The 26,076-nt window shown below is 51.5% G+C and overlaps 5 protein-coding genes across 42 annotated transcripts in view; 3 read left to right on the top strand and 2 right to left on the bottom strand.

Moving 5' to 3' along the window:
- The window catches only part of XPO5 (exportin 5), a 53,561-nt gene extending 45,402 nt beyond the window's left edge, over positions 1-8,159 (top strand). The window contains exons 24-32 of the mRNA XM_008958744.4: positions 1,556-1,653; positions 2,276-2,322; positions 2,750-2,847; positions 3,734-3,796; positions 4,572-4,654; positions 5,283-5,390; positions 5,531-5,668; positions 5,864-6,028; positions 6,491-8,159. Of these exons, the coding sequence (XP_008956992.2) occupies positions 1,556-1,653; positions 2,276-2,322; positions 2,750-2,847; positions 3,734-3,796; positions 4,572-4,654; positions 5,283-5,390; positions 5,531-5,668; positions 5,864-6,028; positions 6,491-6,628 (938 nt within the window). The 3' untranslated portion in view covers positions 6,629-8,159. The remainder of the gene's footprint in view (positions 1-1,555; positions 1,654-2,275; positions 2,323-2,749; positions 2,848-3,733; positions 3,797-4,571; positions 4,655-5,282; positions 5,391-5,530; positions 5,669-5,863; positions 6,029-6,490) is intronic.
- On the bottom strand, positions 909-20,796 carry POLR1C (RNA polymerase I and III subunit C). 2 transcript variants are annotated; one of them, XM_034962154.2, is made up of 10 exons: positions 20,667-20,796; positions 13,308-13,469; positions 13,109-13,180; positions 11,044-11,151; positions 10,646-10,778; positions 10,299-10,418; positions 10,057-10,209; positions 9,710-9,859; positions 9,436-9,552; positions 909-1,234 (listed from the first exon to the last, which is right to left on the bottom strand). In XM_034962154.2, the coding sequence occupies exons 2-10, from the start codon at positions 13,374-13,376 to the stop codon at positions 1,128-1,130; spliced, it is 1,029 nt and encodes a 342-aa protein (XP_034818045.1). In that variant the 5' UTR covers positions 13,377-13,469; positions 20,667-20,796; the 3' UTR covers positions 909-1,127. The 2 variants fall into 2 exon arrangements, with proteins under 2 accessions (XP_034818045.1, XP_034818046.1); XM_034962155.2 differs by lacking the exon at positions 909-1,234 and adding an exon at positions 8,973-9,302.
- YIPF3 (Yip1 domain family member 3) lies at positions 13,478-18,662 on the top strand. 3 transcript variants are annotated; one of them, XM_003833253.5, is made up of 9 exons: positions 13,478-13,759; positions 14,391-14,597; positions 14,785-14,891; positions 16,862-16,907; positions 17,044-17,136; positions 17,294-17,425; positions 17,620-17,733; positions 17,931-18,054; positions 18,179-18,662. In XM_003833253.5, exons 1-9 carry the CDS (start codon positions 13,679-13,681, stop codon positions 18,325-18,327), a joined length of 1,053 nt encoding a protein of 350 aa, XP_003833301.1. In that variant the 5' UTR covers positions 13,478-13,678; the 3' UTR covers positions 18,328-18,662. The 3 variants fall into 3 exon arrangements, with proteins under 3 accessions (XP_003833301.1, XP_008956994.1, XP_008956995.1); XM_008958746.5 differs by having other exon boundaries at positions 13,546-13,759; positions 14,299-14,597; XM_008958747.5 differs by having other exon boundaries at positions 13,546-13,759; positions 14,296-14,597.
- On the top strand, positions 20,123-23,531 carry LRRC73 (leucine rich repeat containing 73). The gene is made up of 6 exons (XM_034962156.3): positions 20,123-20,980; positions 21,576-21,736; positions 22,076-22,198; positions 22,570-22,670; positions 22,818-23,040; positions 23,188-23,531. The coding sequence occupies exons 1-6, from the start codon at positions 20,709-20,711 to the stop codon at positions 23,256-23,258; spliced, it is 951 nt and encodes a 316-aa protein (XP_034818047.1). The 5' UTR covers positions 20,123-20,708; the 3' UTR covers positions 23,259-23,531.
- A 416-nt stretch (positions 23,532-23,947) lies between these two features.
- Positions 23,948-26,076, bottom strand: part of TJAP1 (tight junction associated protein 1) — a 29,493-nt gene continuing 27,364 nt past the window's right edge. For all 35 annotated transcript variants that reach the window (XM_057302500.2, XM_057302506.2, XM_063604920.1 and 32 more), the window contains one exon: positions 23,948-25,750. In XM_057302500.2, the coding sequence (XP_057158483.1) occupies positions 24,656-25,750 (1,095 nt within the window). In that variant the 3' untranslated portion in view covers positions 23,948-24,655. The remainder of the gene's footprint in view (positions 25,751-26,076) is intronic.

Genomic DNA, 26,076 nt, shown 5'->3' with positions numbered 1-26,076 from the left:
TTTTTACCTTCCCCCTTCTCGGAAATATTAAAGATAAAACTTTTTTTTTTTTTTTTTGAGACAGTCTTGCTCACTCTGTTGCACAGGCTGGAGTGCAGTGGTGTGATCTCGGCTCACAGCTTCTGCCTCTCAGGTTCAAGCGATTCTTGGGCCTCAGCCTCCCAACTAGCTGTGATTACAGGTGTGCACCATCACGCCCAGCTGATTTTTATTCCTATTTTTTGAGACAGAGTTTTGCTCTATTGCCCAGGCTGGAGTGCAGTGGCATGATCTTGTCTTACTGCAACTTCCACCTCCTGGGTTCAAGTGATTCTTGTGCCTCAGCCTCCCAAGTAGCTGGGATTACAGGCGCATGCTACTACGCCCAGCTAATTTTTTTGTATTTTTAGTAGAGACAGGTTTTCGCCATGTTGGCCAGGCTGGTCTCAAACTCCTGACCTCAAGTAATCCGCCTGCCTCAGCCTCCCAAAGTGCTGGGGTTACAGGTGTGAGCCACCATGCCCAGCTGTGAAAGATAAAACTTTTATCCCTTTTCTGTATTTTTAGAAGCACTTTTTTTTTTTTTTTTTTTTGAGACAGGGTCTCAGTGTTACCCAGGCAGGAATGCAGTGGTGCTATCAAAGCTCAGTGCAGGCTCAAGTGATCCTCCCACCTCAGCTTCCTGAAGAGCCTGGACTGGACCACAGATGCGCACCACCACACCCAGCTAGTTTTTATTATTATTTGTAGAGATGGGTCTGTATTATGTTCCCCAGGGTGGTCTCAAGCTCCTGGCTCAAGTAATCCTCCTGCCTCAGCCTCCAAAGTGCTAGAATTACAGGCCTGAGCCACCACACCCAGCCAGAAGCAGCAGTTTTAACACTTCATTCTCATTCAGACCCTTATTAATAGTTGAATCTCTGTCTTTCTTTTCTTTTTTTTTTTTTTTTTTTTTGAGACGGAGTCTTGCTCTGTTGCCCAGGCTGGAGTGCAGCAGCGTGATCTCGGCTCACTGCAAGCTTCGCCTCCCAGGTTCACACCATTCTCCTGCCTTAGCTTCTCGAGTAGCTGGGACTACAGGCGCTTGCCCCCATGCCCGACTAATTTTTTTTTTTTGTATTTTTTAGTAGAGACGGGGTTTCACCATGTTAGCCAGGATGGTCTCGCTCTCTTGACCTCGTGATCCACTCGCCTTGGCCTCCCAAAGCGCTGGGATTACAGGTGTGAGCCGCCGCAGCCGGCAAATCTTTCTTACCTGAAATTATAAGGAGAATGGTGAAGGAGAGTTTGTTACAAGGATATCCTCCTTCCTATTTTTTTATTCCTACTTTTTGGGCCAGTGACCATAATGTGCAGCCTGACGGAAATGCAGCTAAACTAAGAGTATAATGGAATTCAATATCAATGCCATTTAGGATTTTAGGAAAAGAACTTTAAGATTTTTTACTGTTAACACAGGATATTTTTGACATCTGGCAAATCCTTTAGGGATTGATTCTGCCAGGGGTGCAACCCACCACCTGGCAGGTGAGAGATGTGTGCCTATGCACTAAAATTTCTTAACTTGTTGCAGCACGGGTCTTTGTAAAGCCTCTGGTGCTCTTCTGTCCCCCAGAGCACTATGAAGCCCTGGTATCCCCCATCCTCGGACCTCTTTTCACCTACCTCCATATGGTAAGAGATAAGTCAGGAACAGGAAGCAAAGAGTACTATTAAGGCCTCTGGCCATTTCTGAGCTTTGCAAGTCAGGAGCTTCTAGAAGTGTTGTCTACTAGCCCTGCCAGACCGGCTGGGCAGAGCTTCTACCCCAGCTGACTATCCTTGCTGTAGGATCGAGCAGCCCCCAAAGAACTAAACTGATTTAACTGCCACAAGACAGCTTCAGTTGCAGATTCTGCTCCTAACCTCCTGTTAACTAAGGAGAGGTAAAAAGAGGAATGCTTGCTCACAGACCCTTGCCAGGAATGCTGGGTCTGTTATCCTTACTCTAGAATTAAGCAGGGGGACCAGCTGGGTGGAGAACAGGTATGTCTAGAGACCCAGGAATTCTAAAAATGTTGTTAATTCTTTCCAAGCAAAGAGGTGTTTGAGATACCACCTTCATCAGGGATGTGGGATAGGTTACAGAAACCATAGATGTTTTTTTTAACCTTGTGGTGTGGAGTCTACAGAGGTGGTCATTGATGCCTAGAATCATCCTTGGCTAATTTTAATCATGAAGTGGACTTGACTTTAGATATTATGTGTTCTAATCCTTTCCCCAATTCTAGTATTTATTTCCTTTGTGTTTTCCCAGAGGCTTTCTCAGAAATGGCAAGTTATCAACCAAAGGAGCCTGCTGTGGTAAGGGATACCTACCCACTCTTCTTGGTGGATGAGCTGGCAGCCAGGTTTGGGGTGGGAAAAGGAAGCGGGCAGGGATTCTGCTGTCCCAGGGTAGAAGAGCAGTAGGTTGTAGTCATTCTCAGCCTAGGTGATACATGGCTTGTCTGGACAGGCTGTTACCAGCAGGCAGACTCTGAGATCCAGCCTTCATAGGGGCTACTGTTACCTTACTCACTTATTTTGATTCTGTAATGTCTATCCAACTGGACAGAGTCACTAGTAATAATGTCCTTCAGTGGATCACTGCTGTCCATTCCCAACTTTTGCATAAAACGAAGACCCAAAGGAGAAGAAAGTGGTCAGAGAGAGTCTGATTAGGGTCGCTGCTTTCCTTGTCCTTCCTTTTCTGCACTCCTGTGGAACTTGGCCCCCTGGTTTTCTGCAGTGGAGAAGATGAGGCTGCAGATGAAAACCCAGAGTCTCAAGAGATGCTGGAGGAGCAACTGGTGAGGATGTTAACCCGAGAAGTCATGGACCTAATCAGTAAGTGGCATGTCGAAACTGGGGCTATAGAGAATTTTCCTGGAAGAAGAGCTGGTCGCTCAGCCAACTCCATGAAGGCCTGACTAATGCAAAGGATTCATGTTTGCGGTGGGCATGGTGGATTGCGAGGTCAAAAGATCAAGACCATCCTGGCCAACATGGTGAAACCCTGTTTCTACTAATAATACAAAAATTAGCTGGGCATAGTGGCGTGCACGCCTGTAGTCCCAGCTACTCAGGAGGCTGAGGTAGGAAAATCGCTTGAACCCGGGAGGCGGAGGCTGCAGTGAGCCGAAATCATGCCACTGCACTCCAGCCTGGCGAAAGAGTGAAACTCCGTCTCAAAAAAAAAGTTCATGTTTGTAGCAACACTGACAGATCCAAAAGAAATAACTAGATAGAAGCAAGGCAGTCCTTAAGTCAACCTAAGGATACTTTATGAATTGCAAGCTGAATATGGGGGAACAAAAATAGCAGAAGGAATTTGGATTCATTAGGAATAACTTCCTAGTTTTGTCAAAATAGGGAAATGTTTTAAATTCTTGGACATGGAGGCTGTTAATTTTCTTTTTATTTTTACTGTGTCATTTTGTTTGTTTGAGATTCAAAGTAGACCAGGGATGTATCAAGCATCCTTTCCTAGTCACTCACTCTCAGAGAATTCTGTAATTTTCTCTCAGCTAGTTGAACTTGAAGGACCAAAACAGTTCGGTCATCAGAATGCCTCTATTTCTATTGGTGAAGCTAATTCTTGTGCCTTGGACGGTACCCCCATCTTCCTCCTTCCTCACCTGGCCAGAGACAGGTTGGGATCAGTAGGCCTGAGGTGGCTGTTGTGGTAGTATATACCCACCCTTCACCTAGTAACCCTGCTTTCTTGCTTTAGCGGTTTGCTGTGTTTCAAAGAAGGGTGCTGACCACAGTAGTGCTCCCCCAGCAGATGGAGACGGTAAGTGAGCCTGTGAGACCTTGGAGTTCTGCTCTTAGCCTCCTAAATACTGTTCCTTCTGAACCAGGTCAGTTTCCTTGCAGTCTGATGAGGAGAAGACACCCTACATGTAGTTATCATCTCTGGACCAGCCCTCTTGCTGTGTGCCTCCATCATACTCCCACCTCCAGGCCTTTGCACTTGCTGTTTCCTCTGTCTCAGATGATTTCCTCCCAACTGTATATGTGATCTTTTCTCTTGCTTCATTCCAGTGTCACCTCTTCCCAGAGATCGTCCATGACCAACCTATCAAAAATGCAACCCCAGCTACTCTGTATTCCTCTGCTTTATTCTTCTTCATAGCAGTTGTCACTACCCAACATTATGTTTTTATTTATGTATTCCTTTCTTACCTATCTCCCATGTTAGAATGTAAACTCCCATCAGGGAAGGGACCTATTGTCCTATACCTTTTATCCCCAGTAACTAAATCAGTGTCTGGTAGAAAGGATGCTCAAATATTTGTCCAACAACAAAGTAACTTCAGTATTTGCAGCATTTTGTGTTTCTGCCTAGAAGCTCCTGTTTCCCTCATGTACAGCTTGAGTGCATCTCTAGAAGATCAGCCATGGGCATGGGCCATTATTATGTGGAGGTGGGAGGGCTCCTAGTACTACTTAGCCACCACTTAGCCTAGAACACTCAGCTTTGCTTTGTTTTTTGCGCTTCTGTCAGAACAAGATATTCTTCTCTGTTCTGAAAGGATGGAGCTTAACATTCTACTCTCTGATAACAGATGAAGAAATGATGGCCACAGAGGTCACCCCCTCAGCTATGGCAGAGCTTACAGACCTGGGCAAATGTCTGATGAAGCATGAGGTGGGTAGAAGGAGCAGGTGATACCTTTACTCCTTGCCCAGGTGGGGAGTCACCTTTTACTTTTCTTGCTCTATGGTGCTATCAAGAGTTTTTTGTAATACTCCTTTGTTACATAAGTTCCTAGTTCCAAAGGCCCCAGAAAAAAACGAGGGAAAAGGTGCAATGCCATGGTGTCTCCCATACCAACATAGGCAGGAGCTCTCAGGAAAACACATAGTAGGCACACTGATGCAGATCCCTGGTGTTTAGCCTCCCCAAGCCAGGCCTGAGCTTTGTCTCCATCCTACACATACAGGTTTTCTCACATTTTGATTTTTTCTTTTTGACTGGCAATACACAAAAATAGAGGAAGTAAACTCACTTCTTTTATTTTTCCTGCTTAGCTATTTAAAACTCCAGCTCCTAAGCCAGGCATGGTGGCACACACCTGTAGTCCCAGCTATTCGGGAGGCTTAGATGGGAGAATAGCTTGAGCCCAGGAGTTCAAGACCAGCCTGGGCAACAAAACAAACCCATCTTTAGAGGGGGGAGGAAAAAAAAAAAAACCCTCCGGCTCCTGATGTGTAATAATCATCAGAGAAAATTGTGCTTCTTTTCCCATTGTAACTCTTCATCTTTTCCTGTTTAGGATGTTTGTACAGCGCTATTAATTACAGCCTTCAATTCCCTGGCCTGGAAAGATACTCTGTCCTGCCAGAGGACAACCTCACAGCTCTGCTGGCCTCTCCTCAAACAAGTATGGTTATTCACCCCTTTTCAACCTGCCCCTCATGGAAGGTTTGGGTCACGCAGATTGACTAAATCATTCAGAAGAACTGGGGTGCTGAGGCCTTGAGAGAGGCCCCCTGTGGCCCTAAAGCACAGTTGTCTCCCCAGGTGCTGTCAGGGACACTGCTCGCAGATGCAGTTACGTGGCTTTTCACCAGTGTGCTGAAAGGCTTACAGATGCACGGGCAGCACGACGGGTGCATGGCTTCCCTGGTCCATCTGGCCTTCCAGATATACGAGGCACTGGTGAGTGGGGAAAGCATGGGGGAAGGATGGCTGCAGCTTCATCACTCAGTCTGCTCCTAGTCTCTTGGGCCTTATCCTATATTCAGGCACCTGCCAAATTGCTGGTGCAATCTCTGAGAAATGGGTGTGGCAGGAAATGGGGAGGGTGGCAATATCCAAACCTACATCCAGTAAGTTTATCCCTGCTGATATCAGCGCCCCAGGTACTTGGAGATAAGAGCTGTAATGGAGCAAATCCCTGAAATACAGAAGGACTCACTGGACCAGTTTGACTGCAAGCTTTTAAACCCCTCCCTGCAGAAAGTGGCTGACAAGCGCCGAAAGGACCAATTCAAACGCCTCATTGCTGGTTGCATTGGGGTAGGTCATGCACCTTCATTAGTGCTCCCAACCCCCTTCTTAAATCATGTGTATGGGCAAACCATAAACCAGCTGTAGTTATTGACCATTATGGTGAGTTTTTTTTTTTTTTTTTTTGAGATGGGGTTTCACTCTTGTTGCCCAGGCTGGAGTGCAGTGGTGCGATCTCAGCTCACCACAACCTCCGCCTCCCAGGTTCAAACGATTCTCCTGCCTCAGCCTCCCAAGTAGCTGGGATTACAGGCATGCACCACCACGTCTGGCTATTTTTTTGTATTTTTAGTAGAGACGGGGTTTCTCCATGTCGGTCAGGCTGGTCTTGAACTCCTGACCTCAGGTGATCCACCCGCCTTGGCCTCCCAAAAGTGTTGGGATTACAGGCGCGAGCCACTGCGCCGGGCCAAGAGAATCTTTAACTACTACTGAGGGCCCAGCATTAATTCTCTCATTTGTTTTCCACAGAAACCCTTGGGAGAGCAGTTCCGAAAAGAAGTTCACATCAAGAATCTTCCCTCACTTTTCAAAAAAACAAAGCCAATGCTGGAGACGGAGGTGCTGGACAATGATGGGGGTGGCCTGGCCACCATCTTTGAACCCTGAATCAAGCTTTTGGGCATCCTTCCTCGGCCTTTCTTGTCATCTCTTCTTTCCCTTTGTAGCTAATCTCTAGGCCCTTCTTGCACTGCCACCTCACTTTCCACCATTGTCAGCCTGGAAAGAGATCCAGGTCTGGAGCTGGAGAGAACAGGCCCTGTGCAGGACCAGAAGTAATTATACTAAAGTATCAAGAAAGGGAGTTAGGGCTTAAACTATTCTGTCTAGATGTCCCAGATAGTTCCCATTCTACTTGGAGATTTGGCTTTTCCAAGAAAAGCTAGAGCAGAGCAGCCCTTCTCCCACAAGCCCTCCCACCCCCGTGCAGCCACATACCTGTACAGAATGGTAACTAAGGGTGCTGTGCCCAACCCTGCGACTAGCAAGGCTCGCAGCAAGAGCACAGCCCTCAACTACTTGTGCCAGAGTTTCTCTTGGACCACTCCAACTCCCACTGAGCCCTTTTGCTGCTGGGCTGGCAGGAAACTTTCCCCACTCCCTAAGGGGCATGTCTGGGTTAGGTGCTAAGTGCTGAAGAGAACTTGGTCAGTTCTCTCAACTTTGCTTTGGGCAAGAATCTGGTCACCTGATGGGATCCATGGTACAGGCTACTGCTAAACTTGGCACAGTATCAAGTATAGTACCTCCAAGGACCAGGGCTGGGCAGTCTTTAGTGCTAACATCCCCTTTAGAGTTCACACATCTTGCCCTTCCATGAATGACCCCTCAGTCTGGCCTCCCCAGCCTCAAGGTCCACTCAGGCGCAAGAGCCACAGTACCCTAGTGTCACATGACACCATTGTCATCCAAGGATAATACAGACCAACTAGGCTACATCTGTGATGAGCAGCTAGCAAAGCCGCTGGTCTTCTCCTAGGACTAAGTCCAGGTGCCTTCCACAATCTCATGGTCTTTCAGGTCCCTGGTTACTTTTCTCAAAGGCCATTTCCAAAAGAATACATGCCTTCGCATCACAACCTGTACTGTGAGTCCATTCTAGAGGTCACTGAAAGGCCCTGTAAACAGAGAGGACATGGATACAGGACCTGGCCCTGAGGTTATTATTGGCCGTAAGGCAGAGTTAATCCATACAGAAACCAGTGTGTCCATGTGCTCTGCACAAAAACAGACCTGTTGTCCATCCAGTCCACTGACGAGAGGGTTTCCACGAGAGCCGAAGTGGACTGAAGCTACAGTTTTTAGCTGGTGCGGGCCACAGGCAGGGTCAGATTGAGAAGAAGCAAAGCTGGGGAAGCAGAAGTTGGAGTCTTGTGTTGCTCCCTCTTCCTGTGTGGTGCTCTGGGTTTCTGTGGATCGTGAAGGCGATCTCAAGAGTGTTTCCCTCCAAACCTGATAGCTGCCTATTCCTGTCTGGTTGGGGCTGTGGAGGGTGTAGTTGTATTTATTGCATTGTAATATTTTTAACATCCTGTGACTTCATGCTAGAAATTTTCTATTGTTTATAGAAACTTTTTGTAGAAACATTAACTCTAAAGCACATCTGCATGTCAGTAAAAATCTCAGTTTCGTACAGAAAGGGACCCATCTGCCTTTTTCAACCTAGTCTTAAAACCAGTGACATACTCCAGGGTTACTTCATGAGCACCCGGGACTAAAACAGGAAGAAATGTGACTGATGAATCTGGTCTTTCAAGCTTTCTGAAATGGTGTGCCAGTTAGAAAAGGATTTCTATTCCTGACATACCCAGACTAGGCAGCCCATACCATTCTCACAGTGTCTTTCGTGTGTGGCTGCTAGGCCTGGCCCACAGGAATTGCTACTGTCAATAGCTGTCAATAGCAACATGAACTTTCCTGGTAAACCAGGAGATAGGTGGAAGTGGCACATTCACTCTAGCTTGAATGTTTTTCTAGGGTTTGGCTGTGCTCCCAGAAACCACCTTAATTTGCCAATTCTCAGGAGGTGTTCTTTCTGTTGTTTTTGAAACAGGGTCTCACTGTTACCCGGGCTGGAGTGCACATCTGATGTTCTTAATTGGTAAATGCTAAACCAGTTCTGAAGTGAGGCCCCCTGTTTTTCGCGGTGGCTCACACCTGTAATCCCAACACTTTGGGAGGCCCCAAGGCAGGCATATCACTTGAGGTCAGGAGTTTGACACCAGCCTGACCAACATGGTGAAACCCTGTCTCTACTAAAAATACAAAAAATTAGACATAGCCAGGTGTGGTGGTGCACGCCTGTAGCATCAGCTACTCTTGCCTCAGCCTCCTGAGAATTGCTTGAACCCAGGAGGAGGCTGCAGTGAGCCGAGATTGCACCACTGCACTCCAGCCTGGGCAACACAGTGAGACTGTCTCAAAAAACAAACTCAGAAGTAGTCTCAAAAAGTTTTTTTGTTTGGGTGAGTTTATTTACATCTAAGGCCTTATAAAGGCGTAAAAAGTCTCATTTTATGGCACATTTAACAAAATGTATTGATTAAAGCTGGAATTGTCCCAGAAAACTCAGGATCCTTAGTCACACTGGACTCTGTTCAGCAGTCCTGTAGGGTGGGTCAGTCAGAACCCAAAGCTTCAGCTTGCCTCAGAAGCATCCAAGCTCAGTCCATCTGAACCGCATCTAGTTCATCCAAGAAGCGCCGGCACTTCCCCATCAGTACTTTGATGGCTTCACTCACCAGCACATCTGGTGGCAACACCCCCGTTGACTCAACAGAGACTGGGGACCAAAGAGACACTTTAGTCTAGGCAGGGCTTGCCTGTAAAACTTACTCATAAACTTCACATCTAGACTGGAAGGAAGCTGCAGCACCAAAGAGCACTGCCCACTCATCTCACCACTTCATACTCACAGATATAATGATCTCGAACCCGGGCAAGCCTCACAACCTTCTTTAGCTTCTCATTCCGGAAGATTTCTCTGCTGAAGGTATCCAGCCGGGGGTTGGCAACTCTGGCCACCTTTTTACCTAATGAGAACAAACCATGTTTTTTTATTCTTTTTTCTAATTTGCCACTTGGTAGCAAACCATGTTATACTTTTAGGAGCCCAGGGTTTTTATTTCTGTCACCTTCAAAGAAAATATAATTTAGTTCCTAACTTGAACAGCATCCCAAATACCATACCTTGGACTTCCTGCACCTCAATAACACCAGGTGAGAAGCACCTGCTCAACTCCTCAGCTGCCTCCCCTTCCACGGGCTCAAGCAGGGTGATGTCTGGCAGGAGCCTGTAACTGGCTGTTGCCACTGGTGAAAACTTGGCATGATCTTTGCCTGGAGAGGAAGAGGGAACATGCCTATAGGAAACCCTTCTAGGGTTAGGAAGAATACTCCTCCTAAGCTACTAACAGCAAAAGCACAACCCTCTTGGCTTTCTACCTGCCGGGAATATCTCAGCTGAGTTCCCTAGTCAGCTTGCCCCACTGCAACCGAACTATCCCCCTTCCCAGGAAGGCACACAGGGTTCTCACCAATGCCCTTGACACAGTGCATGAGCAGGTCAATTTCTTGGCCAGGCCGCAGCTGAGCGATGAGGATATCATCGTGCACTGGTCGGATAGTGCCCTCTGGAAAGAGATCAGCCTGGTTCCCCAGGGGGATCCATGTCATATGCCTGGTATACACTGGAGGAAAAACATGTCAGAAGATCTCAGTCCCTAAAACTAGCAGCTACCCACAGGTGGGGCCTCTTCCTCACCCTACCACTACTCACCTTTGTGGTTCACGTACAGTTCGTTGGGGTCAGAGGAATCTTTAGCAGCATGGGGGTTCCGAGTGCATCTGACTTGGAGACGAAACTGTAGAGTATCTATCTCTGTGCCTTCTTCATCTCCTGCACAAATGGAGGGAGCTCCTAAGAACTAGTAAACGTCTGAGTGCCAGCACTATGCTGAATGCTTTACGTGTTTCCCATTTAATTATGGCAAACTTGGGAGACAAGGCAAGTGTTCTCACAGATGAAAGACACTGATGTACAAAGATAAGTAACTTACCCAACATCACAGTCAACCAGGATTTGAACCCAGATAGTCCACTTCTCCCAAAATTTCATTTTCTCACCTTGGTTCCGATACTCAAAAAGACGGGGATCAGCATGAATGGGAATGAGCCCCAGACGGTGAGCAAGAATCTCATCCTGAACAATGGATGTATTATTGTACACCAGGACCTTCTCCACAGCCATAGTTGGCACCTGCCCAAGGAAAAATAACCACTTATCTGCAAAAACCCAACAGACCCCCTACCTATCCCCGTAACCCCAACCTCCAGAGGTAGGGAGCTATCTCTCTTCCTAGAATGTTTAATGAGAAATTTACAAAGAATGAGAAGGTAAAATGCTCAGCAAAATTCCAGGAAAATTAAGGAGGGAAGGACAGCTTGAGACACTTAATTCTCCAAGTGAGGTGTCAGTGCAGTTCCCAAAGCAACTCCAGCCTTGTCACCATGCCTGCCAATACCTCAGCTAGCAGAATTCGTCGAAAAGCATTGGCAATGGCTGCGTCAATTCCCACCATGTCAAACTCCAGTGAGTTTTCATCCATGTGTACTACATCCACACGGAAATTCTAGAGGGACAGGAAAAACATTTAAGTGAAACCTGCTCTCTGTGTAATATCTCTTCATACCTCCCCCTTAGATAATTCCCTCAAGTATTATCCTCTCGTCCAAAAACCTCCCTTTGCCCAAATGTCTCTTATTAAATATTCTATCTCGCCCAGTGTTTTAAGTTTCATGAAAAGTCTCCATTTTTGTCGTCCATTCATTAAAACCTTATGCAATATGGCTTCCAACCAAACCATCCACAGAAGCTATTCTACTGAAAAACAGAAACTACCATAGTGCTTAGTCTTGTTGACACTACTCAGTCCTCTTACTAGACTTCTGTTATGCTTGGCATTGATTAAAAAACCCCCTCCTGGCCCGGCACAGTCGCTCACGCCTATAATCCCAGCACTCTGGGAGGCTGAGACGGGCAGATCACAAGGTCAGGAGTTTGAGACCAGCCTGGCCAGCATGGTGAAACCCCGTCTCTACTAAAAATACAAAAAATTAGCTGGGCATGGTGGCGCATGACTGTAGTCCCAGCTACTCGGGAGGCTGAGGCAGGAGAACTGCTTGAACCCGGGACGCAGAGGTTGCAGTGAGCCAAGATCGCGCCACTGCACTCCAGCCTGGGACATAAGAGTGCCGCATGAAAAGCAAAGAAAAAAATCCCCTCCTTTTTTGAACTATTCCCCTGGTTTCTGAGCTCTGAGCTCCACTCTTCTTCCTTCTCTGATGATCGACTTCCACCCATCTCTAAATTTGCCAGGTTCTTGTCTCTCTCCCAGGTCACCTTAACTGTACTAACAGTTTTAGCAACTATCTGTTCTGACAACTCCCAAAATGTTATCTCACTTCTGATCTCATTTCAAGCATACAGTCTTCTAGCCTGCTAGATTTCTCCACATGCAGAAAACAATGCATCATCATTCCCGTTCCCCAGACCCATTTCTCCTCTCAGTAAATGATACCACAATGCATCAAAGCAGTTCCCAAGCCAAAAAGTCATTTTATGCTACCCCCACAGCCTTTACCAAAGCAATCATAAATTTACCTTCTATTCTACCTTTGCTCTATTTCTACCATCAGTCTTAGTTCATGTCTTCAACCTCAGCTTCCCTTACAACAGATCTGCCTGCTCCATATGATCCTCCTCAAACTCATTCCCTCCCAGGCATCAAGGTTGCAAATCTCATCATGTCTGCTTAAGAACTATTCAATCTCCCTATCATCAACAGTGCCCAAGACACACTTCAACCTTGCCTACCACTCATGCCAGAACTACTTGGACATTCCCGGAGCACACTTCACACAAGCCATAATTTTTTTTCAAGCATTAACCTTTTTCATTGTTCATACTTTATTCCTTGTATCAACAGGTTAAAAAAGTAAAATTTTCCCAAGCACTGATTTACAGATCATGTTTATAAGCTGCACGCAAAGGTCAGTTGCCTAAACGGTAACATTCAGTAATCTATTTAAATGCAATTTTAACCCTTATTTTAAGCTAAGTGAAACAATACAAAAGACTAAATACACACAAAACCTGTATATCCTGAACTTCACTGACTTGAAACAAACCCTTCATAATTTAACTCCTGTTCTTTTTTACTTACCATTCAAGGCTCAATTGAGATGTCGCCTCCTCTTGAAATGTTAAGTACCTCTCCGCCCCTCTTCCTGGTCTCAGCGGAATGCTCCCCACCCCAACCTGCCGTCTTCATCGCTATCAACCACCTTCACCATATTACACTAGATTCACTTGTTTATACACACCATTCCTCAACAAGACTGAACATCTTTGCAGAACTGGGTAGAAACCGTGTCTAATTTGGCCTGTAAACGGAGCGTCTAGCACATTGCTCAACAAACTTACAAACGGAGCGACCCCCAAGAGCAGCTTCTGAGACAGACACAGGCTGCTCAGACCACAGGGTCTGGCCTTCATAACCCTCCCCAGACAACTCCGGCCCCACTTACCTTCTCGAAGCGGTCCTGGTCCCAGGCATCATCATAACCGGAATAGTTACCGGGAAAGTCAGTAGTATGGACCTAGAGCAAAGGGACGAATTTGTCCACGAAGGGACAGTGAGCCCACGGCTATCCCCACGCCAATCCCAAGACCCATCCCTGTTCCGCTCTCATTCCTCCCGCCCGAGCTCAAGGCCACAAGGCTTACATTGCGAACTCCAAACTCCCCCAGAACCACGCGGCTCCGCATTTCCTCCACCGCCTGAGAAGCCGCCATCTTCAATCTCTCCACGAGACTAGAGGTTCTATCTCGCGCGTGCGTCCTAGTAGTCCTGCTCCGTCTCCGTGGCAACGCGCCGCCTCCTGGAATCTTAAATATCGCGAGATTTTGCCCCGCCCCCGTCCACGTCCCCAGCTTCCGGAAGTTGGTTTTGTCCAAACATCCGGGCTTCTCCTTTTTGTGTTCCGGCCGATCCCACCTCTCTTCGACCCTGGACGTCTACCTCCCGGAGGCCCAGATCTTGCCCACTCCGCGCGCGGGGCTAGCGCGGGCTTCAGCGACGGGAGCCCTCAAGGGACATGGCAACTACAGCGGCGCCGGCGGGCGGCGCCCGAAATGGAGCTGGCCCGGAATGGGGAGGGTTCGAAGAAAACATCCAGGTAATGGCCCCAAGGCACCAGCTGCCAGCAACCGGAGGGCCGGCGATGTCCAGAAGTGTCTTGGGGATTCCCCCTCTGGGCCTGGAAGTCCGCTCCATTTACAAAACTCTCTTCTTTGGGTCTTCGTGCACACTAAAGTCAGTGGGATTAACATTGACCTGAAAGGGCCAGACTAGTACTCCAGCCTGAGGATCTCGGGTTTCAGGGCCCGCCCGAGGCATTAGGAAGAAGGTATTCTTGGAACAAGTTAGGAGGTTGGTCGGGGTCAGGCATGGAGTGGGGTTGGGTGGGATTCACTGGCATTCGCTGGAAACATACTATGTGTATAGTTTTGTTTGGGGCTTAGGAAAGAAGGAAATGGGTACTTTTTCAGCCTTTTAGTCTTTGATAGGTAACGTAGGAGAAAGACATGAATGGAAGACTAGTAGGTTTCCCAGGCTAGAAAAGATAGCCAAAGCTAGAAACCAGGCGTTCTGAGAGCATATGAGGGGGAATGGAGTGGCATGATCTGTAGTGATTCCAAGCCGTATCCTCAGCAGTGGAAGAACAAAGCCCTAAACCCTGGGATGAGCAGAGGACTTAATGGATGGAACAGAAAAGTCCTGCACTCTAGGAGCCATTGTCTTCACAGGGCGGAGGCTCAGCTGTGATTGACATGGAGAACATGGATGATACCTCAGGCTCTAGCTTCGAGGATATGGGTGAGCTGCATCAGCGCCTGCGCGAGGAAGAAGTAGACGCTGATGCAGCTGATGCAGCTGCTGCTGAAGAGGAGGATGGAGAGTTCCTGGGCATGAAGGGCTTTAAGGGACAGCTGAGCCGGCAGGTGGCAGATCAGGTAAGCAAGATTGAATCCTCTGCAGGTAGAAAAGTAGACCTAGGTATGTCCCGTGTTCTGGAATTGGTGTTGGTGATGTTCGCCCCAGGTTGTCCAGTTAGAACCATGTAGAAATCAAACGGAAAATAGGCAACAGGATCTAGAACCAACAGTACCACAATACCTATGCCCATCTTCCTTACTTCAGATGTGGCAGGCTGGGAAAAGACAAGCCTCCAGGGCCTTCAGCTTGTACGCCAACATCGACATCCTCAGACCCTACTTTGATGTGGAGCCTGCTCAGGTGCGAAGCAGGTGAGGAGCCTTCTCTTGAAGAAGCTTCCCTCCTAACACCTAGACCTTCGTGCACACTACAATCAGATTTCAAGCCCTGGGCTCTAGTGGGCTCCCCGTCTTCATGACCCCATCACCTCTCATCACTGCACCTGTCACTGAAACAAGTAATAATAGCACACCATCTTCCTCTTCTTTTCCATCTAACTGACTACTCATCTTCCCTCAAAACCTACCTCAGATGTCACTTCCTCTGTTCCACATTCCTCAATCCCATCCCCAGTTTGTTCTCTCCTGGTGTTCCTATAGAACTCTGCTTGCCAGCCGGGCGTGGTGGCTCACGCCTGGAATCCCAGCACTTTGGGAGGCCGAGGCGGGCAGATCACAAGGTCAGGAGATCGAGACCATCCTGGCTAACACGGTGAAACCCTGTCTCTACTAAAAATGCAAAAAAAATTAGACGGGTGTGGTGGCGGGTGCCTGTAGTCCCAGCTACTCGGGAGGCTGAGGCAGGAGAATGGCATGAACCTGGGAGGCGGAGGCGGAGCTTGCAGTGAGCCGAGATCGTGCCACTGCACTTCAGCCTGAGCAACAGAGTGAGACTCCATCTCAAAAAAAAAAAAAAAAAAAGAACTCTGCGCTTGCCTCTAATAGACAGCACTTCACCACTGCTATCCTTTCTTATTCCTGGAATCTTCCTTCCAGAGACCAACAGCATCTCAAAAGCAGGCTCTGTCTTGTTTATCTTTTTATTCCCAGCACCAGAACAGTCTCAGAATCAAAATATCAGGGCATAGTTTTTGAGTGACTTTTCAAGAACTAGATTTAATCCTGGCTTGGTTTTTTTGTTCATCCTTTAATCAATGCTAATCAAATACCCAGGACCACTCAGCAAGTATTTATTAAGCATTTGCTCTGTGCCAGACGCTAAACTAATCGTATCTGGTTCAGTGGTGAAGATAGATGGGAGCCTTGCTCTTGAGTGCAGTTACAGTACAGTACTCATTCTATGATGGGGCACACAGGAGGGATATGTGAGCCAAAGCAGGTTGGTGGGTGGGACAGGACAAGTTTCCCAGAGGAAGTAAAATCTAGCTAAAATCCCAGGTATGATTAGGAGCTAGCCACTTGAGAGAAGAGGGAAGTGACTAAATTTTCATACCACTTCACATATGTTTTTCAAGAAAGTACTCGAAAGTGCCTGGAGGCACAGATAAGCAGGAAGAGGAGGCGTTTTTACTATTTCCTCAGTAACACCTTTCATTCTAAACTTTCCATCTAGCCGGCTAGACTTTTCCCAGGGCTTCCTCATTACAGCCCTGAATTCTGGGTACTCTCTGCTGAGGTCTGCCTGTCTTGTCGTGTCTTTGTTTTGTTTTGTTTTGAGATGGAGTCGCACTCTGTCACCCAGGCTGGAGTGCAGTGGCACGATCTCGGTTCACTGCAACCTCCGCTTCCCAGGTTCAAGCAATTCTCCTGCCTCAGCCTCCTGAGTAGCTGGGACTACAGGCGCCCGCCACCATGCCCAGCTAATTTTTTGTATTTTTCGTAGAGACAGGGTTTCACCATATTGGCCAGGCTGGCCTCAAACTCCTGACCTTGTGATCTGCCTGCCTCGGCCTCCCAAAGTGCTGGGATTACAGGCGTGAGCCACCACGCCCAGCCTGCCTGTCTTTTCAAGGGGAGGGGGCAGACGGATACATGGTCGGGCCCTCCTTCAAGGCCCAGTAGGGCTGAGTTCTCCATATAGCTGCTGTTTCAGTCAGCTAAGTTTCAGAGGGTTGTCCTTCCTGGAAGTAACTTTAGGGGCAAGGAAATGATTTCCTCATTCCCTATCTGTCTTTACTACCCTGTTCTGCCGTGTCATCCAACATGTCTTCTAGGCCAGGCCCCATTCCCTGGAGTTAGAGATGAATAAAATTCAGGCCTTGCCCTCCAGAACCTCATGGCCTTGTGCTGCCTTTGCTTTAATCTCTCCTCTCCTCTCCCAGGCTCCTGGAGTCCATGATCCCTATCAAGATGGTCAACTTCCCCCAGGTGAATAGAGGGTGGCATGTCTGGAGAGCCGGGGGAAGCACCAGGGCAGAGGGTGGGACCACCAGGCAAATCCTGGGAAGCCATAAACAGATGAGCTGTTGTACCCTCCAGCCTGAATGAATTGGTATATTGACAGAAAATTGCAGGTGAACTCTATGGACCTCTCATGCTGGTCTTCACTCTGGTTGCTATCCTACTCCATGGGATGAAGACGTCTGACACTATTATCGTAAGCAGGACAGACAACTTTGGGGGGGTGGCTGCACTAGGTTGAAAGCTGCCTGAGGTACGATGGTGGAGTGAGACAGGAACAGCCCCTGCGGAAGGCCCTAGGTGAGGCTGAGATCAGAGGCCTCCTAGGACTAAATAGAGCCTTCACCCCACAGCGGGAGGGCACCCTGATGGGCACAGCCATTGGCACCTGCTTCGGCTACTGGCTGGGAGTCTCATCCTTCATTTACTTCCTTGCCTACCTGTGCAACGCCCAGATCACCATGCTGCAGATGTTGGCACTGCTGGTAAGGAGCCAGGTGTGGTGGGCAAGAGTGATGTTAAAAAGAGTAGCCAGGCCTTGGTCGGCATCTGTCCTGGGGCCCCAAAGCCTGGAATGGGAGGAGTAGGCCAATGGACCATGTGTTTCCCAGGGTCCCCATGAGGGGCCAGAAAGCAGCCCAACCTGAATGATTTTCCTCTCCACCATCCTCCTTCCCAGGGCTATGGCCTCTTTGGGCACTGCATTGTCCTGTTCATCACCTATAATATCCACCTCCACGCCCTCTTCTACCTCTTCTGGCTGTTGGTGGGTGGACTGTCCACACTGCGCATGGTAAGCTGGGCAAGAGGCTTCCAGGGGTGGGCTGTCCTCCCAGGGAGTTGGGGAAGACAGCCTGGAGCTGTCCATCTCACAAAGAGCCCTAAATGGGAGGGAAGAGCCCAAAGATGGTTCTGCCCTGGGTGGGGGTGTCTTGTCCCCACTCCTCACTTTGGAGCCAGGCCCTTTGAGCTGTATTCTCATGGCCCTAGGTAGCAGTGTTGGTGTCTCGGACCGTGGGCCCCACACAGCGGCTGCTCCTCTGTGGCACCCTGGCTGCCCTACACATGCTCTTCCTGCTCTATCTGCATTTTGCCTACCACAAAGTGGTAGAGGGTAAGTGGCAGGAAGGTCTGGGTGGGGGAGAATGGGAAAGCAGCTGCCTAGAGCAAGAAGCTAGATATGATGGCCGGTGGGCTGGGCCCATCTGACCCTCGCTCACCTTCCATCTTCCTTCCAGGGATCCTGGACACACTGGAGGGCCCCAACATCCCGCCCATCCAGAGGGTCCCCAGAGACATCCCTGCCATGCTCCCTGCTGCTCGGCTTCCCACCACCGTCCTCAACGCCACAGCCAAAGCTGTTGCGGTGACCCTGCAGTCACACTGACCCCACCTGAAATTCTTGGCCAGTCCTCTTTCCCGCAGCTGCAGAGAGGAGGAAGACTATTAAAGGACAGTCCTGATGACATGTTTCGTAGATGGGGTTTGCAGCTGCCACTGAGCTGTAGCTGCGTAAGTACCTCCTTGATGCCTGTCGGCACTTCTGAAAGGCACAAGGCCAAGAACTCCTGGCCAGGACTGCAAGGCTCTGCAGCCAATGCAGAAAATGGGTCAGCTCCTTTGAGAACCCCTCACCACCTACCCCTTCCTTCCTCTTTATCTCTCCCACATTGTCTTGCTAAATATAGACTTGGTAATTAAAATGTTGATTGAAGTCTGGAACTGCAGCGGCTGATCCAGTGGTCCTCCCTGTCATCCCACTTCCTATATACTTTCCTGCTCAGTCAACAATGGTAATGTCATATGTTCCCTTCTTCATATCCTCACTCAGGCAGGATAAAGGTGGGACAGGCCAGACTACATAGAAGGCAGTGATTGAATATGACACCTGACCCATGAAGCGGCAGGGAGGCCTCAAGCACAAAAGCCATAAGCCTGATGGAACACTGCAGCCAGCTTGAGTCTGGGCTCAGCTGCACTCTTGGGAAGCCAAGGAAGCAGTGACAATTGGACAGAACATCCCGACTTAAACCCTGTGTCAAAACAAGGATCTTCTGCACCTGGGCATTGTGTTGATAATTTTCCTATGGAGCTCTTAATTGAAGCCAAATTTGGCTTTGCCCTGGTGGTACTGGGGCCAGCTCCTTTTAGTTCTTCTGTCTTTCCTCTTAAAACCAACCACCACTCCTAACATAGCACCATCCACCCCCACCACTTCTTTAATCTGCTCCACTTAATAAGTTAATTCAGGTGGCTAAGAGTGGGAATAGGGCCTTTGACCTCCCTTCACTATATTGAATATTATATTTTATGTAAAATAATCTTCTTAACACTAGTAAATCTGGGTCAGCAGCATCTATTCCTCCTAACAAAGGGACTAACAGAGGTGCCCTTCATTTGTCCTGCGTTACACAAGTGAGTCCCCCACCACCCTGGCCAGAGGACAAAGTTGAGACAGCACCGCCTGCACCGTGCAGTGTGGCTCAGCCGCCTTCATGTCCTCACCAGTGCTCCAGGGCCCTGGCCCTGGCACCTTCTTTGTATTGGCTGCCCCAGTCTTGCGGCATGGACACACCCTCAGATGTCAACAGTGCCCTGCGTACCTGAGAAGGTGTGGCACCAGGACCTTGCATCTATCTGAGGCTCCCCTGCCCTAGGGACCCTATGGGGTACCCTTCTCCCCAGCAGCTCAAGCTGGCTCTGCCCAGCCGTGGTCCCTGGGGCCTCCCTGATGAGGCCGCCATCTTGGCGAGGAGCAAGCGGGGAAGTCCCCATGGGCCGGGATCACCACGCACGCTGCGCCTCGAGTCAGGGGGGCGGGGGCGAGGCGCGGCGCGGATGAAAGGGCCCTGGGGCCTTCCAAATAGGAGGGAACAGTGCCCTGGATTCCGGCGGGGGTATGGACCTTAGGAACGGGGAAGGATGGAAGAATGGGCAGAAGCACCAGTAACCGTGCCCAACGCCATCTCCACGGGGCGTGCCTCCATTCCGCTCCCCGTCAGCCCTACCCACTCAGCCCTGCCGCCTTCCTTCTGCCAGCTGGCTGACCCCACTCCCAAGGGAAGAGCGGCCTATCGCTCCCAGCTCCTTGCCCCGAACCACCCAGTGTACGCGAACCTCGCGGGCCGGCGTGGCCTTGGCCGGGCAGGGGGCGGGGCGAGCGGCGGTGACGCGACCGTTGCCATGGGAACTCGCCGCCCGCTCGCTCTCTGGAGCTGGAGCCGGAGCTGCCGCCAGGCGCCCGCCTCAGGCTCTCTCTGCCAGCCGTGCGGCCAGGCCCGCGGGGTGGTCGGGGGGAGCCGGGCAGCAGAGAAGGAGGGAGCGGGTACGGCCTCCTAGCCGAGACCGGTAAGCCGAAGCCCTTGAGCCACTCGCTGCCGCTGCCGCCGCCGCCGCCGCGACCGCGAGGGACAAGGACAAGCGCCGAGCAGCGCCTGCCCAACCCCCGGAACGCGCACCCGCCCCAACGCCCAGACACGGACCGTGCGGGCCGCCCCCGCCCCAGCGCCGCCCCACTTCAGCCCGGCCCGCGCCCTGGACGCCTCCGCACCTCTGGCCGGCTCCGGCTCAGTCCCGGTAGCTCTTCTCCGCCCCCGCCGCAGCCTCCGCCGCAGCCGCAGCCTCCGCCACAGCCGCCGCCTCCACCCCCGGCCCCACTCCGCCCGCGACCCCTGCCGGGGCCCCGACCCCGGCCCTATCCCCGGCCCCGCCCGCGGCCCCACCAACCTCCGTTCCGGCCCCGTACCCGGAGGCCCAGCCGTGGGCACGATGCTGCCCAGCTCCATCCAGATTTCGGGGGAGCCGCTGTCCGGCGCCGAGGTGCGGGACATCTGCCGCGGCCTTCGCGACAACGCCGTGCGCCTGCTCTCACTGCGCGGCTGCCGCCTCTGCGACCGCGACTTTGGCCGCATCTGCCGGGCCCTGGCCGGGGCCACGTCCCTGGCGCAGCTCAACCTTAACCTGGGCGTCGTGTCCAGCCCCAGCCGCATCAAGCAGCTGGCTGAGGCTCTGCGGACCAACCGCTCCATCCAGTCCCTCTTGTGAGTGCGCCCCCTCGCAAGGGGGTCCCGGGCACTGCACCCTTCCATACACCCCTGGCACCTCCTGTTCCTCCACACTCCTTCCAGTACCATCCTACCTTCACATGCCTTATGCACATACACAGTGCCTCGGCCCATGCCTTCACAGCACCCTCCAAGCACATGCTTGGACTTTGCACGCGCGACCCTACCCGTGTTGGGATACCCACCACTTCCTGACATGAGGTGGGGGCCGTACCTCCCCACCTAATCATCTGCATTTACTTCACTGGGGCAGCTCCTCGGTTCCCAAGGGGGAATATCCCCGTGGGGACGAGAGCCCTGCCCACTGCAGAGTTCCGGTCCACCACCCACCCACCCCTTCTCTGCCCCTCCCTGTGCAATGTCCTGGATCCCTGCCCCAGAAAACAAACCGAATTCTCCCTCTATCTGTATTCCCTGAGAATCTAGAACTTTCCTTCTCCTTTTCCAGGCCCCTCAAGTGCTGTGACTGAGTGCCCTCCCCATACCTAGGGCTGACAGAAGTGAAAGTGTCCCTTTCCCATGTAGATAGGGCCGAGGACTGCAGTAACCCTGCTCTCTCACTCTCCTCCAGCCTGCATGGGAGCCCCCTGACAGATGCGGGGCTGGCCTTGCTGAACCCAGCCCTGGCCCTCCACCCTGCCCTCGTGGCTCTGGACCTGGGGGACTGCATGCTGGGTGATGAAGCCATCAACCTCATCTGTGGCCTCCTGCCCCCAGATGGGGCCAAATCTGGTGAGCAGGACCCTGTTGAGGGCTTGGGCTAGTGTGGCAGTGATGAAAATCGAAATGCAGAGGGAAGGGGGTGTGGCCCCAGAGCTCTGATGATGTGGGTGAGAACATCTTTCTACTCCTCTCAGGAAGGGGCAGGACGGGGGGCAGCATGGAGACTCAGGAATCCAGGCTGGGGCAGGCAGAGGAAGCATGGGCCTCCTTAATGGCTCTTGACCTCTATGGTGGGGGTAAGGTGGTGCCCAGCCACTAGGGACACCCCAGAGACTCAGGGATGGTGGGGAAGGGCTGGAGGAGGGCTTAACCCTCCCTATTCTGGTTTCTTGCTATGATGCTGCCCAGGCTTGAAGGAGCTAACGCTGAGTGCCAACCCTGGCATCACCCCTAAGGGCTGGAGCCGCCTCGCCATTGCCGTGGCCCACAGCTCCCAGGTCCGCGTCCTCAATCTGGATTACAACCCCCTGGGTGAGGCTCAAGAATACCCCCTTGGGCTGTCACTGCCTCATGCCCTATCCAAGAGCCTGGGACCAACAGTTGACATGGTAACCCGTACACTGGGAGAGGGAAGAGAAAGGCGAGCCCCCAGGGGTCAAGGAGATAGCTTTGTGGAGGACCAGGTGACCAATAAATAGATCAAAGCATCAGTCACCACCCGTGGGCCTAACTTGCTTCGTGCCTTCACTCACCAATCACAACGATCCCTTCCTGACCACCACCAATTGTCCATGTTTCCTTGGCCAGGGATTAGTATCTAAAGTTGTTAAGGCAATGGGGAAGCTATCTGTAAGGATTAGCAGGCATGTGTATGAATGTGTGCACGTGTGTTGTCTCCCCAGGTGACCATGTGGCAGGAATGCTGGCTGTAGCTGTGGCCTCTAGTCGTACCCTAGAGGTGCTAGACTTGGAGGGCACAGGGCTCACCAACCAGTCAGCTCAGGTGGGAAGTCGTCATGTTTGGGCACGGCCAGGGGATGGGGTGGAGGTTAGCTTATGTGTCTGATGACATACCTAAGGCGTGGCAGGTTGGGGTCTGAGGACCTGCCTTAACTGTGTTCATCCTTTTCCATATTCTTCCCCACTTCAGACCCTGCTGGACATGGTAGAAAATTACCCCACAGCTTTGCGGAGCCTGGTGTTGGCTGAGAACAGCATTAGCCCAGAGCTGCAGCAACAGATCTGTGACCTCCTCTCTGAGGGAGAGGAGGAGGAGGAAGTGGCAGGAGGGGCTGGCGACACCCAGGAATGGGAGAGAGGGCGGGAGCCTGCTGCCCACCAGAGAGGCAGCAGCTCCTGGATGTGCCCCAGCGGTAAGAACCCAGAGGGTTGATCAGAGCCAGGTCTGGAAGAGGCTCGGGACAAGGGAGAGTGGGTGTGCAGAACCTAGGCTCTCACCTATCTGTGGTCCCCATTGGAGGAAGGAATGGTGGTCTGAACACTCCTCTGCCCTTCCACAGATCCCAGCTCTCAGATGGTGCTAATGACGTCAGGACTAGGGGACAGTCTGTTGGCTGAGACCGAGATGTGACTCTCCACTGGGCCTCTGCACACCATTTCACTTATCTATGTCCCGAGCACCTTGCCCCAGATATCAGGGTCGGGCCCTGGGACTTGGGAGGGAACTGGGGTCAGGGGCTGCATGGGGGCTCTGGCAGCTCCTGGCAGTGTGGTGGGAAGGAAGCTCTGGAAGCTGTGACTGAGCAACAGCCTTGGGGGGCACTTGAACCCACGGCAATGCCTTTGAACTTGGCAGCTCTGGCTGCAACCCGCTGGCTCGGAAAAGATTTTATGATCTCCACAACCTGTCGTGTGGCTGTAGTCACTTGGGGCCGGCAGTAGGGGAGGAATTGGAACTACCAGTAAGCACCACTAGGGGGCAGTAGCATCGCACAGCCCAAGCTCTAAGCCGCGTGAACTGGTCCAGCCAGGATCTCAAAATAGGCCTGGCCAGGCCTAGAACCCAGGCCTCTGAGGCAACACCTTACACTAGCCCCATAAAGATCTGGTCCCTGCCTCCGAGGGAAGACTCAGGGACCCTGCTAAGGTTACTTAAGGTGCCCCCTTTCCCGCTCCCTGATGCTCTGTGCCTAGGGAAACCCTAGGCAGAGTGGGGCGAGGGGGAGTCACTAGCCGACTAGGATGAGACTAGGACTGGGAATACTTACAAATGGGGAGAAAAGTGGGAGAGGGGAGGTCATTAAGACAAGTTAGGCCATATCAGTAAAATAGTTTCATTTGATTTTAAAATAGTCATCAATGTGAAAATTTCCCAAAGCTTAAGAGTAACAGTCTAGAGCCAAGGTTGGGAGTGGGGGCCAGGCCTCACACAGAGCCCAGCTTGAGGCCCCTGAGCCCCACCCTCCTTTCCAGAGGGAGGGAGGAGACAGCTGAGGGGGCCCTGAATCAGTCCTCTCCCTCGTCCCCAAGGCCAGCTGTGCCAGGCCCCTGGAGGGCAACAGCTCATGCGGAGGACTGGGGGGGGTGGGAAGCAAACAGGTAGGAAACAGAAATGAGGTTAACAATTACACCATCACCCCCCCCAAAAAAAAAACAAAATAACAAAACTTGTGACTATGAAAGGAGGATGGAAGATGAATACTGATAAACTCCTCAGCTCCCCAGAAAAGCCCAGTCTGGGCTGGGTTGGGCTGATTGGAGGAAAGGTCTTGAGACCCAACTGCATGTTACCTCTGAAGAATAAATATTCTAAGAAAAGGGGAAAACCATGAGGCAAACTGCCGCAGTCAGTCAACGCAGCTGACAGGCCTGGCATGGCCCACAACCTGACCCCATCCACACAGGAAACAGCTGTGCGGGTCTGGATAGAGGAGAGGTCAAGGGCTTGGACTGGGGACCCTGAGCTGCCAAGGTGTGGGGACTCCTTGCAGTCCTGGTGCAGCAATGGCAGGAAGGCCAGCAGGGACCCTAGTTGAGCAGGTTGCCCTGCTCCTGGGCCTGGGTCAGGCTGTCCTTGCGGTGCAGGTGGTGAACCCCCATCCTCTTGGGGCTGCGCTGGGGACGACTGGAGCTGGGGAGTGGCCAGGCCCTGCCCTCGGTGTGGGAAGTGCCTGGCCCCTCCTCTGTGCCACTGTTAATGGGCAGCAGGCTCTGGCGCTCTTCCTCAGGACTGATAGGCAGGTTCAGCTCTTCTTCCTCCCTGGGAAAGCCAGAGTCAGGTTCTGTGGGTAGCAAAAGCTCACTCTCTTCGGGTCGGGCAGAAGGTGCCTGGACCACCTCATCTCTGTCAGCGGGGCTATGGGCAAAATGGCGCTGCAGCTCAGGGAGGGCATCGCGTCCAAAGGCTGTGCGCTGGGCCACAGCAGCAGGTGGTGGAGTACGGTCCACAAATGCCCGCTGCCAGCTGACCAGCAGGTCCTCTTCAGAGCTGGCAGAGCTAGCTGGGGCACTGAGTGTTAGGGGCGCTGGGCTGGGCTGGTGGTGGGGTGAGGCCTGGGCTGAGGCAGGGGTGCTGGGCACTGGGCTGGGGCGGGCCCGCTCACTCCCCTCCTCTACCAGGCTCAGGGAAATGGCCTGGCGGGTAGCGTAAGTGCAGTTGGGCAGGGGGCTGTTGCGGGGGATCTGAACCTTATCCTCAGAGAACTCTATTACCCTGCGGCCAGGATACAGTGGGTGTGGTGGAGATGGGGTTGGGTAGGGGTTCAGCTTCTCAAAGGCTGGCAAGGGCAGCTCTTCCTCCGGGGAGCCCCTGGCAGTACCCAGAGAGTGGCACTCCCCATTGGGTTGTGGGGTGGGGCTGCCAGGGGCCGGGGGACTGGCTGGATCACCTGGGACACCCTCACTCATGTCCACATGCACAAAGACATCCTCAGCCAAGGGGCGCCCGGCGCTGCCTGACTGGGCTGAATTGAGCAGTAGAGACTCTGGCTTCTCTAACACTCGGGCAATGACTGAGGTAGGCACCACAGCCCCTGGGGCTAGGCTGGGAGCAGGACCTGGGCTGGCGGCCTCTTGACCACTGTGCAAATGTTTCCGAACCATGTCCTGTAGCTCACAGGGCAGCTGAGGTAAAAGAGCAGGAAAGAGAGACATCAATGATCGCAGCCAAAGACAACTTGACTCATGGCGAAAGTAATGGCTCCCACCTTTAAGTACCTCTGTGTACTCAGCACTCCGCTATCTCCTGTTCTTACAGCATGCCAGTGTGTATACCCTCACTTCACAGACACATAGGCCTGGAGAGGGGAAGACAACTCAAAGCTTTGGTTAACTTGGCCAGGATTTAAACCCGGATCTGCTGCTGCAGCCGGCATGTTCTCAAACTTCTATCTCCCAGCTTCTGCCCAAACCATACTTAAGTTTGGAGAATCTGCATAGACCAGTAGCCT

Source organism: Pan paniscus, chromosome 5 (assembly GCF_029289425.2).
Source record: "Pan paniscus chromosome 5, NHGRI_mPanPan1-v2.0_pri, whole genome shotgun sequence".
Classification (NCBI taxonomy): Eukaryota; Metazoa; Chordata; class Mammalia; order Primates; family Hominidae; genus Pan; species Pan paniscus.
Note: the sequence above shows the minus strand (reverse complement) of the source record. Positions and strands in the feature narration are given on the sequence as shown.

Coding starts and splice junctions, on each gene's coding strand:
- POLR1C (XM_034962155.2), bottom strand. CDS start 13,376: ATGGCGGCTTCTCAGGCGGTGGAGGAAATGCGGAGCCGCGTGGTTCTG. Junction 11,152..13,108: donor ACCAGGACCGCTTCGAGAAG/GTAAGTGGGGCC, acceptor CTGTCCCTCTAG/AATTTCCGTGTGGATGTAGT. Junction 9,860..10,056: donor GCACTGTGTCAAGGGCATTG/GTGAGAACCCTG, acceptor CTTCCTCTCCAG/GCAAAGATCATGCCAAGTTT.
- YIPF3 (XM_003833253.5), top strand. CDS start 13,679: ATGGCAACTACAGCGGCGCCGGCGGGCGGCGCCCGAAATGGAGCTGGC. Junction 13,760..14,390: donor GGTTCGAAGAAAACATCCAG/GTAATGGCCCCA, acceptor TTGTCTTCACAG/GGCGGAGGCTCAGCTGTGAT. Junction 18,055..18,178: donor CTACCACAAAGTGGTAGAGG/GTAAGTGGCAGG, acceptor TCTTCCTTCCAG/GGATCCTGGACACACTGGAG.
- LRRC73 (XM_034962156.3), top strand. CDS start 20,709: ATGCTGCCCAGCTCCATCCAGATTTCGGGGGAGCCGCTGTCCGGCGCC. Junction 22,199..22,569: donor TCTGGATTACAACCCCCTGG/GTGAGGCTCAAG, acceptor TTGTCTCCCCAG/GTGACCATGTGGCAGGAATG. Junction 22,671..22,817: donor TCACCAACCAGTCAGCTCAG/GTGGGAAGTCGT, acceptor TCCCCACTTCAG/ACCCTGCTGGACATGGTAGA.